At 44.0% G+C, this 13,957-nt stretch overlaps 1 protein-coding gene across 1 annotated transcript in view; it reads left to right on the forward strand.

Annotated features, from left to right (window-relative positions):
• Positions 1–2,565: 2,565 nt before the first annotated feature.
• shisa4 (shisa family member 4) overlaps positions 2,566–13,957 on the forward strand; it is a 76,307-nt gene continuing 64,915 nt past the window's right edge. The window contains exon 1 of the mRNA XM_060845224.1: positions 2,566–2,646. Coding sequence (XP_060701207.1) covers positions 2,574–2,646 — 73 coding nt within the window. The 5' untranslated portion in view covers positions 2,566–2,573. The remainder of the gene's footprint in view (positions 2,647–13,957) is intronic.

Raw genomic sequence — 13,957 nt, forward strand, 5'->3', positions numbered from 1 at the left:
CTTAGGGCAGCTGCCTTCAAGGCGCGGTGGGGAAAGACCACCGTGTAACATCCGCCTGCCAAAGAAGAACAGGGGGCCCACCCAGTCATTTGGGCTGCCCTGACACCTCAGCAGAAGAGCTGGATAGTAAATGTACAAGACTTGTATATAGGAAAATAAATTTCAATGTCTGTATGTAAAGAAATGTAATGTGTGCACAAGAATGGCATGACCTTTTGTATAGAGCTCCAAATAATTTTATGAATAAAGTATATGTTTGAAATTTAAAAAAAACTGTTTCTGGTACGTCGATGACTGCTTCGGTGCCACATCATGCTCCTGCCATGAGCTAGAAAAATCTGTTCATTTGCCTCCAATTTCCACCCCTCTATAACTTTCATACCATCCCTTCCTTCCCTTGACCTCTTGGTCTCCATTTGGGGGAATAAACCGTCCACTACCACCCACTATAAAGCCACTGACCCCTGTACTGACCTTCACTGCAGTTCTTCACACCCATGGCCTGCAAGGAATCCATCCCGTTCTCCTAGTTCCTTTGCCTACATTGCATCTATTTGGATGATCCCACCTTTGAAAACAGCACTGATGACATAGCTTGCTTCTTCCATAACCATGGGTTCCTGCCCACTGTGGTTGACAGGGCTCTCAACTGCATCTGAACCATCACAGTGCTTCTGCCCTTGCCGCTTCCCATCACTCACAACTGTGAGATCGGGTCCCCCATGTCCTCTCTCTTCATCCTACAAGCCTTCGTATTCAAAAGATCATTCTCTGCCATTTCAGATAACTTCAGCAGAATGCCACACTTAACATATCTTCCCTTCACTCCCCTGTCTGTATTTCACAGGGATTGTTCCCTTGTCCATTCATTGATGACCAACACCATGCTCCCTTCTCATGAACTACAGAAGGTGCAATACCTGGCCCTTCACCAACTCCCTGCTCACCATCTATACAGTCTTTCCAGGACCTCCTCCAATCTTGTGTATTGTATTTGCGGCACCTAATGTGGCCTACTCTCGATTGAAGAAACCAAATGCAGACTGGGTGGCTGCTTTGTGGAACACCTCTGGTTTGCGTGCAAGTATGACCCCAATTTTCCCGTAGCCAGTCATTCTAACATGGCATGTCCGGCTGGTATGCCCACCTGGCTGCCCTAGGCATGCTGCAGTACTCCAGTGAATCACAGTACAAACTGGAGGAACATCTTATGTGCAGATTAGGCATATGTCATCATAGCCCGCCCAGCCTCTCCAGTACCCCTGCGCAGTAATTTTCATACTGTCCATTCCTTCAACCAACATCACCCCACAACCTCTTCCCCCCCCCCCCATGTAAAATATTTTGTCAGCAAGAACTCACTTGACATTATAGCCATGATTTGGAGATGCCAGATGCCAAACAACACCAGGTTTGATTGGAAGCACTAGCTTTCGGAGCGATGCTCCTTCATCAGGTGATCACCGAAAGCTAGTGATTCCAATTAAACCTGTTGGACTATAACCTGATGCTGTGAGATTTTCAACTCTTTACATTATAGCCCTTTTTTTTCACCTTCTCTACAATTGGACCTATCATTAATATGGATTATTAACTCATTTACTCTTTTGATCCCAGTTAAAATTTTAAATCATTCCCCCTGTTTAGACAAAAAGAAACAGAAGAACAAATGCCAATCTTATTCCTGGAGTTTCCCAAACGTTTATACACAGCAACTCCCATTTAATTCTTGAAAGCTGTGTGACCCCTCTGAGGGGATGGAGATCTGAGGGAGGACAGATGTTCTGAACTTGAAATATGTTTAACTTTAAAATAATATATATTTGTGGTGCTTGTGTGGGCACTGTACAGGGGCAGATGTTTTATGTCTTTTGTGGCTCAGTGCTGCATAACTTCAAACAGACCGGGTTCACTTTCATATGTTCTCTAGACATGGCCTTCATCTCTCATTTACCTGAAACTTGGATATTTTTATCTTGACATCTGTAGGTGACAATTATCAAGGACAGAGACAAGAGAGAAAACTGATAAAGAGACAGAGAGAGGGACAGAGACAGAGGTTCAGAGGAAGCGGGATAGAGGGAAAGGGAGAGTGATAGAGGGAGCGGGATAAAGGGAAAGGGAGAGGGATAGAGGGAAAGGGAGAGTGACAGAGGGAGAGGGATAGAGGGAAAGGGAAAGGGAGAGGGATAGAGGGAAAGGGAGAGTGACAGAGGGAGAGGGATAGAGGGAAAGGGAGAGGGATAGAGGGAAAAGGAGAGTGACAGAGGGAGAGGGATAGAGGGAAAGGGAGAGGGATAGAGGGAAAGGGAGAGTGACAGAGGGAGAGGGATAGAGGGAAAGGGAAAGGGAGAGGGATAGAGGGAAAGGGAGAGTGACAGAGGGAGAGGGATAGAGGGAAAGGGAGAGGGACAGGGACAGGGATAGAGACTTCTGGAACTGAGGCGAGTTTCAGTGATAGCGCCAAGTGCGTGTGCGCGCGCGCGCGCGCTCACGGGGCGGGATCTCGAGGAAGCCTTGCGCGCGCTCTGGAGTGCAGTGCGCGCTCCTGTGTGCGTGTGTCCGGCTGCTCCATGGCGATGGGCCCGGCTCTGGGTCCGGGCGGAGCGGGGCCGCTTTTGGCGACTCTCCTCATCCTCGGGACCGGTAAGAGAGCGGGGGCCTGGGGAGGGGGTTACACCCGATAATACACCCCCCGAAAATATCCCCACTCCCCCCAAAATATACCCCCCGAAAATATCCCCACTCCCCCCAAAATATCCCAATTCCCCCGAAAATATCCCCACTCCCCCCAAAATATCCCAATTCCCCCGAAAATATCCCCACTCCCCCCAAAATATCCCAATTCCCCCGAAAATATCCCCACTCCCCCCAAAATATCCCAATTCCCCCGAAAATATCCCCACTCCCCCCGAAAATATCCCCACTCCCCCTGAAACCTGAAAATATCCCCACTCACCCTAATACCCGAATATATCCCTCAAATAACCTGAATGCTCTCAAAAATACTCCAAAATCACCCAAAATACCCTATGTACATGAAAGTACCCCAACTGAGCACCACATAATTTGAAAATATACTGAATATACACTTGTTCTAAATACCCTGGAAAACCCCTACATATCCCAAAAAAAACCCAAGAAATGCTCCACTAATCCCTTCCTGTTTGGTTATACTCCAATAACTCCCCTCCAAATTAATTTACTAATAGCCCCCTTAATGTGATAGTAACTCCAAATGTACTCAATTCTGGATTAGAGTAGTGCTGGAAAAGCACAACAGTTCAGGCTGCATCCGAGAAACAGGGAAATTGATGTTCCGGGCAAAAGCCCTTCCTCTATAATGCTGCAACAAACTCATGTTACAATAACCCCCGCAAAATACCTTAATAATGTAAATGCTCAAGTAGCCTCAATTGAAGATACACCAGTAACCCCCTGAAAATACTGCAGTAACCTCCAAAGTATTCCAAAGGTATGCTAAAAACCATCCCTTTGTAAATAATGCAATCTTGAATTGATGTCCAGTAATATCCCCCCCAAAAAACCCAAATTTCCAATCCTCCCCACCCCAACAATAATCTTCCAACAAGCTACTGCAAAAGAAAACCCTGATTCTCTCAAAAAAAACCCCAAAACTATAAAGCCTCCAACTTTGTCCTATTGCCATATGCCAGCTTATACAGAAATAGGAGAATATGTGGCTCAAGACTTGGTGCAGGATGGAGGCTTTTAGATTCCTGGATCATTGGGGCTGGGATTTTGTTGCCATCACGGAGACCTGGTTGAAGAAGGGGGTAGGACTAGTAACTCAGCATTCTGGAGTATAGGATCTTCAGGCGAGAAAGGGGAGGGTGTCAAAGGTTAGTATTTAGGTAGTCAGTTACTGTCGAAAGGAAGGGTGATATCAACAGATGAGCTATTGTGGATAGAATTTAGGACTAAAACAGGGGCAGTTACACTGCTAGGATTGCATTATAAGCCCCAAACAGTCAGTGGATGACAAGGGAACAGATATGTAGGCAATTCACTAAGGTGTGTAAAAATAATAATTGGGTAATTACATTATGGGATTTCAACTTCCCCAACAATAATTGGCCATGATATGGAGGTGCCAGTGTTGGACTAGGATGGACAAAGTCAGAAGTCAAGACGATAACAATCTCAAGCTTTCGGAGCGGTGCCCCTTTGTCTTGTCAGGTGAAGGAGCAGTGCTCCAAAAGGTTGTGATTTCAAATAAACCTGTTGGACTGTAATCTGGTGTTTGTGTGTCTTGTAACATTAATCGGGATATTCATTAGAGTAAAGGGTTTAGAGGGGGAAGATTTCTTGAAATGTATTCAGGAGAGGATTTGGTTGAAATCCCCTAGGATACTTCATGTCTGGATTGAATTCCATCTGCCATTAATCTATTCATCTCACTAATCTGTCAATAGTGATGGAGTTACAGGGGGTCTGACCCAATTTTTAAAAATTGCCTCTTGCCACAGGGAAAGTGCCAGAGATAGACCAGTGAATGATAGAGCAGTGAGTCTGACATCAGTGGTATGAAAACTGTTGGAGAAGATCAGTCTCCATTTAGAGAGGCAAAATTTGACCAGGGATAGTCAGTGTGACTTTGTCAAAGAGAGGTCATGTCTGACAAATCTGGTGGAGTTTTTCAAGGAGCTGACCAAGTGTTTGGATGAGGGTCATGAGCAGTTGATGAATTTTAGCAAGGCCTTTGATAAAGCTCATGGGATCCAGGTTAACTTGGTAAGTTGGATCCAAATTGCCATAGTGACAGAAGACAGAGGGCAGTCGTTGCAGGCTGTTTGTGTGACTGTGTCCAGTGGCACACTATAGGAATCAGAGCTGGTGTCTCTTATTGTTTGTGATTTTCATAAATGATGTAAATGAGAATGTGAGAGAGCTGATAAGTAAGTTTGCAGATGACACAAAGATTACCCAGGTTGTTGACAGTGAGGAGGAACGTGTTAGATTTCGGGGGGATAATGACAGATTAGTGAGATGGATAGATTAATGGCAGATGGAATTTAATACCAACAAGCACTTTGGAAGAAGGAACAAGACAAGGGAGTACTGAATGAATAGCAGGACAGGAAAGTAGGATAGTTAGGGAGACTTATGGAACACATGCCTTTACTAGTCGCAGCATTGATGATAAGAGTAGAGCAGTCATGTTGGAGCTGTATAGAACTGCTAGGGCACAGCTGGAGGACTGTGTGCAGTAGTCGTCACCACACCATAAGGAGGATGTGATACACTGGAGGGGCTGCAGTGTAAATTCACCACCATGTTTCCTGGAATGGAACATTTCACCAATGAAGAGAGACTAGATAAGCTTAGGTTGCTATCTTTGGAACAGAGAATGACAAGTAGGGGGACCTGATAGAGGTATATAAGACTATGAGGGGTGTGCACAGAAAACTGCTTTTCCCCCTCAGTTAAAGAGTCAATAACAAGGAGATATAAATTTAAGCTGAAAGGCAGAAGGTTTAGAGGAGATTTGAGGAAAAACCTCTTCATCCAGAAGGGGGATAGGGGTCTGAAATTAGATTAGATTAGATTACCTACAGTGTGGAAACAGGCCCTTCGGCCCAGCAAGTCCACGCCGACCCGCCGAAGCGCAACCCACCCATACCCCTACACTTACCCCTTCACCTAACACTACGGGCAGTTTAGCTTGGCCAATTCACCTGACCTGCACATCTTTGTGACTGTGGGAGGAAACCGGAGCACCCGGAGGAAACCCACGCAGACACGGGGAGAATGTGCAAACTCCACACAGTTCGTCGCCTGAGGTGGGAATTGAACCCAGGTGGCACAGTGAGGCAGCAGTGCTAACCACTGTGCCACCGTGCCGCCCACTCAATGCACTACCTGGGAGGGTAGTTGAGGTGGGAGACCTCACAACCTTTAAAAAAATGTGGATGAGCACTTGAAATGCCATAACATTCAAGGCTATGGGCCTAGTATGGGAAACTGGGACTAGTGTAAGATTAGTGTATTTTGGGCAGTACAGACTCAATGGGCTGAAGGGCCTTTTCTGTACTCTATAATTCTGGTGCCCCAAAATCCAACACCATGGTTAACTATCCAACGCTATATCTACCAAGAACCTAAAGCCCTGCTCTGTCAACTCAATCTTACTTCCAGAACCTTAAACCGACTTCCTAACTGCGAATTCAACCACACCCAACTGCCCTCAACCTAGAAACGCACTCCCAAATTGACCACCTTGCCCAAATCTAACCCAAAAGCAGATGGAGAATAAAGTAAGGAATATAAGATTGTTAACTTTGGAATAAATAGATAATATCTGATCGAAATGGAGACAGTCTATAGAATATTGTGGTACCTAGTATATGTACCTTGTGTTTCATTGGAAATGATTCACAAAACTGTAGTATGCAGATCCGGGAAGCACTTTGGAGGCAAATAGACTTTATTGAAAGAGCGATGGAGTATAAAAGTATTTCTGTCTTGTTATAGCTTTTCAAGGCGTGGGCAGGACTAGGAGAATAGATATGCATTAAAAGCAGATGGGAAAATGTTCACACAGTTAATTCCTAGAACAAGGGGTGATGTAATCGGGAAAGTTTTAGCAGGTTAGGCCTATACTCATTGGAATTTCGATGCATCAGAAACAGTCTTCTGAAACAGTTGTCTCACAGAAATGCCAGGCAATGCTCATTTCCAATGAGAGAAATTTAGAAGTTGTCCCTTGACAATGGCATCAGCCATTACTGAATTCCCCCACTATTAATGTTGACCAGAAACTAACCGGACTAGCCATATAAATATAGTGGCTACAACAGCAGGTCAGAGGCTAGGAATCCTGCAGAGAGTAACTCAGCAACGTAAATTTCCAAAGCCTGTTCATCATCTGTCAGGCACAAGTCAGGAGTGTGATGAAATACTCCCCATTCGCCTGGATAGGCGCATCTCCAAGAAGCTCAGCACTATCCAGGACAAAGCAGCCCACCTGTTTCATAGCTCTGGAATCCACATTACTGGAGGGATGTGACAGCATTGGAAAGAGTGCAGAGGTTTGCAGCACAGAAAAGGCCCTTTGACCCATTTAGTCTGTGCTAGCCAAAAACAATTTTCTAAGTATTCTAATCACATTTTCCAGCACTAGGCTCATAATGCTGTATGCCTTGGCATTTGAAATGCACATTTAAATTCCACTTAAAGGATATGTGGGTTTCTGCCTCTCCCACCCTTACAGGCAACGAGTTCCAGATTCCCAGACCCATCTGGGTAAAAAGGGTTTTCCTCACATTCCTTCTTCCACTTACCTTTAAATCCAAACACTTTCTATTGATCCCTTCACCAAGGGCAAAGATTTCTTCCCATCTCCCCTATCTGGGCTTGTTATAATTTCATATACCTCAATCATGTCCCTACTCAATCTCTCCTCCACAGAAAACAACCCCCAGTACATCCAATCTCTCTTTATAACTAAAACTCTCCAGTCCAGGCAACATCCACCTCTGATAAAGAGTCATATATACTTGAAAAATTAGCTTGTTCTCTCTCCAGCGATGCTGCCTGACTTGCTGTGATTTCCAACATTTCTTTGTTTTCATTAACATCCTGGTAAATCTTCTCTGTACCTGATCCAGTGTTATCTTATCTGTCCTTTAATGTGGATTCTAGAACTACATGCAATACTTTAGCTGTGGCCAAACCATCAATTTATACAGTTCCAGCATCACCTCCCTGTTCTTAAACTCTATGCCTTGACTAATAAGCGCAAATATCTCATATGCCTTCTTAACCACTTTATCTACCTGTTCTGATAACCCAAGGGTCCAGTGACATGCACACCAAGGTACCTTTGATCCTCGGTGTTCCCCAGAATTCTACCATTCATTGTATATTCTCTTGTCCTGTTGGTCCTGCCCAAGCACTTCACCCAACACATCTGACCAGCGTATCTATATCCTCCTGTAATTTAAAGCTTTCCTTCTCACTGTTCATTACTCCAAAGTCTGGGGAGAAGTGCAGTGCCTTTTATCGAGTTTTGTCCTGAGCAGCTCCGAGGGGCAGGACTCTGCTCTATGGGCTGGCTGTTCCTGGTGACACATACCAAAACAAACATCAAGTGGATTTGAAGGATCCTGAATTCGGTGCAAGATCTGCTGGTTTTTCAGTTCAGAGTTGTGTTTGACCAGGTGCCTTGACAGACACATTCCAAGGTTCAGGACCAGGTGCTGAGGGATGTACTGAAGGTTGGTGCATTCAGCACAAATATGCAGTGGGGAAAGGTCACTGCGTTTCAGCCATAGTACACCCAGGGTCTGGGAATTTTAGAACACCTAGTACCATGTTGCTGACAAAAAATGTACTTTGTGAATTATATGTATGGAACATGGTATTTAGAGGAAAACTTATATCAATTTCACTCTCGGTAATATTAGATTTGATATCTTGCATCCTCGGGCTATATACCTGATATGGGTTGTCCCTTGTAAATATTAAGATTATTGCAGTTGTCTTGATTGGATCATGTTGTATAAAGACAAGTTGAATTTTATTGCAAATTATGTAGTACATCAGATGAAATGTTTTGTAAGGGATTTTTAACAAATTTTATGAATAAAGTGAATGTTTTTAAAAAAACCTGGAGACCTGAAGAACCATTTAATTGCTTGTTTATTTATGTCAGTTATCCTGTTAATTCTCCTTATCATTAGCTTGTTCATTTACATTGTTACAGTCAATCCTGTCTGAATCCTGTTGATCAGTGAATCTATCCAGGGAAAGCTCTTTAACCCATGTAATTATTTCAGTAGATCTTTAATGAAATTACTATAGTCTAGAGGATATTGGCAGGAATAAGCCATTCTGATCATGTGGCTGATTTGTAATTTACATTTCTTGGTCATCCATTTTCTTAGCAAAATAACAAAAAAACCTTTGCTGCAACTAGAAGCTGTTTGTCTCATTCCTCTTTGTGTCACGTGCTAAAGAGCTACCCAGCTTAATTCCACCACTCACTTCTTTGTCTGCAGCCCTGCACACTGCAGCAATTCAAATGTAAATCCGCACATTTTTCTACTGTGATTAGCACTTCTGCCTGTACCACCCTTTCAGACAATGCATTCCAGACTGCTCCCCCGTGTCCAATTAGCTTCTCCTCAGCTCCTCTCCAATCTTGCAACCAGTTAGTTCCAATCTGTGTTCCCTAGTTATTTTACTGCGGGAATTGGGTCCTTCTTATTCATTCTCTGTTTTACTTCAAGCAATTCAGTTACTTTAATTAATGATGACCCTCCTTTAATAAATGAATGTTGCCCATTAGTCTGAGCCTTTCCAAATGATGATACTGTTATACCATGTCTGAGAGCATTTTCGAATAATCTGCACATTATTAGACCAACTGTCCTGTAATTACTCAGGTTGGAGGAAGAGCGCCTCATCTTCTGCCTGGGAACCCTCCAACCACAAGAATGAACTCAGATTTCTCCAGTTTCCTCATTTCCCCTCCCCCTACCTTGTCTCAGTCGATTCCCTCGAACTCAGCACCGCCCTCCTAACCTGCAATCTTCTTCCTGACCTCTCCGCCCCCACCCCACTCGGCCTATCACCCTCACCTTGACCTCCTTCCACCAATCGCTCTTCCAGCGCCCCTCCCCCAAGTCCCTCCTCCCTACCTTTTATCTTAGCCTGCTGGACACACTTTCCTCATTCCTGATGAAGGGCTTTTGCCCGAAACGTCGAATTTCCTGTTCCTTGGATGCTGCCTGACCTGCTGCGCTTTAACCAGCAACACATTTTCAACTCATTACTCAGGCTATGCCTTCTTGTCTTTTTATACTTTGTTAACTGTTCTCCAGTTTTCCAATTGCCAGACCAACCCAGAGACTTTTGGAAAACAATGGTCAGAGCCTCTGCAAATTATTTCCTTACTCCTTGGGCACCATGGTGGCTCAGTGGTTAGCACTGCTGCCTCACAGCACCAGGGACCCAGGTTCAGTTCCCGCCTTGTGATGTTTGCACATTCTCCCCATGTTTGCATGGATTTCCTCCGGGTGCTCCGGTTTCCTCCCACAATCCAAACATGTGCAGGTTAGGTGAATTGGCCATGCTAAATTGCCCATAGTCTTTAGGGATGTGTAGGTTAGGTCCATTAGTCAGGGGTAACTGCAGACTAATATGTCAGGGGAATGGGTTTGGCTGGGTTACTCTTCGGAGGGTGGTGGGGGACTTGGTGGGCTGAAGGGCCTGTTTCCACACTGTAGGGATTCTATGATTGTATGAAGCATCTTGGTATATATTTCTTGTGACATATCGACTTTCAAACGTGTTAGACACCTTAATGCTTCTTGTCTAATTACAGCCACATGCTTGTGCCATCCAAAGGCAGGGTGTGGGTAGGTGTCTCCTACAGTATACATTGTTGAGGTAGTTTGAAATATGGTATTCTTGCATTTGCCCTGACAATTACGAGATGACAAGCGTAAGGAACGATATAAAAAAAACGAAAGAACTGTGGATGCTGGAAATCAGGACCAAAAACCAAAATTGCTGGAAAAGTTCAGGTCTGGCAGGATCTGTGGAGAGAAATCAGAGTTAATGTTTCGGATCTAGTGACCATTCTCCAGGAGGGAAGGAACAATATCTCTTTCTTCAGCATGACTCAAGTTCTGTACGACCAGGTGTCTGTTTGAAAAATTTTAGTGAGGTTGTTATGCAAAATTAGCAATCTTTAGACTGGAGTTGATATGTTAATATGGACTGATCATTGGTTAATGGACAGCACAGAGAGATGGAATAAATCCTAAATAGATAATTTCCATTGTATCAGGTTGTTAGTAATGAACCACAGCAAGGAACAATGCTGAAGCCTCATTTTACAGTCCGTATTAGATGAAACTGAGTGTAATGTATCCAAGTTTACTGATGATAGGAGGTTTGGTCAGGCTGGAAACTGTGGGAGACACAGATGAAGACAGGGTTACATGAATGGCAAAGAACATTGCAAATGGGTGGAGTGTAAAGTTATCTAGCTTTAATGAAAAGATAGAAAAGCACAGCATGTTTAAAATGGTGCAAGGCTAGAAGTGATGGGTGCCTTCTGAAAATCACAGAGTTAATATGCAGCTACTGCAAATAATTCAGAAAGCAGATTAACGTTTACTCCAAAGGGTGGAAAGTTCTGGCTCCGACAGCTTTTCAAGTCATCGTGAAACAATGCTCCATCCCACCACTCCAATCTGAATTATAATACTGTAAAATGTGCTCAGTTTAAAAGGGTCAGTATTTTAAGCAGGTACCAGTGAGATGGCTGGTTGATTATGTTTGAGAATCAGACTATAAATCATTCTCCACTTCCACGTGGGACCCTTCCTGGTCAGTGGCCTCTTGTCAAAGGCTGTTCCCTTTACAGAAGACAGTAGTTTCACATTTCACACTGAAGTACCCGGTAATAACTCTCAGCGTGCTGTCTAAATCCAGACACTGGCTGACTTCTTTCAATGCTTTATCATTCAAAGCAGGCCTTTCCAGTGTCTCAGTTGCTGATGTCAACTGTTTATATTACAGAAAGAAAGCTAATAAAAAATAACTATTTATCTTATATTGCTGGTCAGAGAGATGTCTTACTGAAGCTTTTCAGCTTGCACTCATCAGAGCAAACCTATGAATGACAAATTTCAAACTATCAGAACAAGAACAATCTATACTTCCAAAGAAAAATGTACTCATTTTTTAATTCATTGATGTGGGTGTCACTGGCTGTGGGCTGCATGGACTTTAATTGCCATAATTCCTAGTTGCCCTTGAGAAGGTGGTGGTGAGGTACCTCTCTTGAGCCACTGTAGGTGGACCCACAATGCCAATATGAGAGGGAGTTTCATGATTTGGCCCAGTGACACTGAAGGAACGACAATGTATTCCCAGGTCAGGTTGGTGAATGGTCTATAGACTCAAAGCATTAACAACACAGAAGGTTGCCATTTGCCTATTGTATCCATGCCTGTAAACAAAGATCTGATCACTTGAAACCCGTTTTCTAGCTCTTGATCCATAGTGCTGGAGGCTATGGCAATGCCAGTGAATATCTAAACATTGATTAGACTTACAGTGTGGAAACAGGCCCTTCGGCCCAACAAGTCCACACCGACCCGCCGAAGCGCAACCCACCCATACCCCTACATATTACCCCTTACCTAACACTACGGGCAATTTAGCTTGGCCAATTCACCTGACCCGCACATCTTTGGACTGTGGGAGGAAACCGGAGCACCCAGAGGAAACCCACGCAGACACGGGGAGAACGTGCAAACTCCACACAGTCAGTCGCCTGAGTCGGGAATTGAACCCGGGTCTACAGGCGCTGTGAGGCAGCAGTGCTAACCACTGTGCCACCGTGCCGCCCAAAATGAAGACATTGCTTCAATGTCTTGAGAGTTTTTGTCTTCACCAGCCTTTCAGGCAGTGAATTTGACTGCCACCACCCTCTGAGCGAATATTCTCCTCAACTCCCATCTTGGTCTTCTACTACTTGCCTTACATCTATGCCCCCGATTATTGGCCCCTCTACTAATGGAAAAGGCATGTGCACCATGTTGATGCCCCTCATAATCTTATGCACCTCTATCAGGTCCCTTTTACCCTTTGCTGCTCCAAAAAAAACTAACCCCAACCTATCCAATCCTTATTCATGGCTGATACCCTCCACTCCAGGCAGCATCTTGCTGAATCTCCTCCATAGCTGCAAATGTGTTGCTGGTCAAAGCACAGCAGGTTAGGCAGCATCTCAGGAATAGAGAATTCGACGTTTCGAGCATAAGCCCTTCATCAGGAATTATTCCTGATGAAGGGCTTATGCTCGAAACGTCGAATTCTCTATTCCTGAGATGCTGCCTAACCTGCTGTGCTTTGACCAGCAACACATTTGCAGCTGTGATCTCCAGCATCTGCAGACCTCATTTTTTACTCGAATCTCCTCCATACCCTATCTAGTGCAGTCATACCTTTCCTATGGTGTAGTTACCAGAATTACACTCTGTACTCTGGTTGTGGCCTTGCAAGTATTTTATATAGTTCCAGTATATCATTTTTTATGTTGTAATCTATTCATCATCGAATAAACTATCCCATTTGGCTTTTTAACCAGCTCTGCTACGTTCAGGGATCTGTGGATATAGACACGAAGGTTCCTCTGATCTTCAGTATTTTGCAGGGCCTGACTATTCGTAATTCATATTCATAACACCTTGCCCTGTTAGCCTTCCCTGAGTGCATTACCTCACTTCTCTGGCTTGAGTTCCATTTGCCATTGCTCTGCTTGCGTGACTAGTCTGTCCATATCCTCCTGCTGATTATGACTGTCCTCCTGATTACTTATCAACCTACCATATTTCATGTCACCTATGAACCTCCTGATCGCATCCCTTACATTTAAGTCTAAATCTTTAATGTACCGCACAGACAACAAGGTGCCCCAGGACCAAGCTGCACAGAATACCATTTAGAAACAGATTTCCAATCACAGAACTATCCCTTTACCATTACCTTCTGCTTTCAGCCAATTTCAGATCCAATGTACCATTTTGCCTTGGATCCCATAGACTCTTACTTTCTTGACCAGTCCACCATGAGGTACTTCACAAAACCCCTTGCTAAAGTCCATGCAGACTACGTACTGCCTTCATCAATGCTCTTGGTTATCTCCAAAATAACATCAAATTTGTCAAGCACATGCTTCTTTTAACAAATCCACACATACCATCACTGATTAATCCATGTCTCTTCAAATATATTTTGTCCCTCAGACCTCTTTAACCTCTCCATCACTGAGGTTGGATTGACTGGCTTACAGTTTTTTTGCTCTAACCCTTCCACCCTTTTTAAATAATAAGATAATGTTAGCAGTCATTCAACTGTGGCCAAAGATTCAAACAATCATACAGTACAGAAGAGGCCTTTTGGCCCACTGAAT

Source organism: Hemiscyllium ocellatum, chromosome 26 (genome assembly GCF_020745735.1).
Source record: "Hemiscyllium ocellatum isolate sHemOce1 chromosome 26, sHemOce1.pat.X.cur, whole genome shotgun sequence".
Lineage (NCBI taxonomy): Eukaryota > Metazoa > Chordata > Chondrichthyes > Orectolobiformes > Hemiscylliidae > Hemiscyllium > Hemiscyllium ocellatum.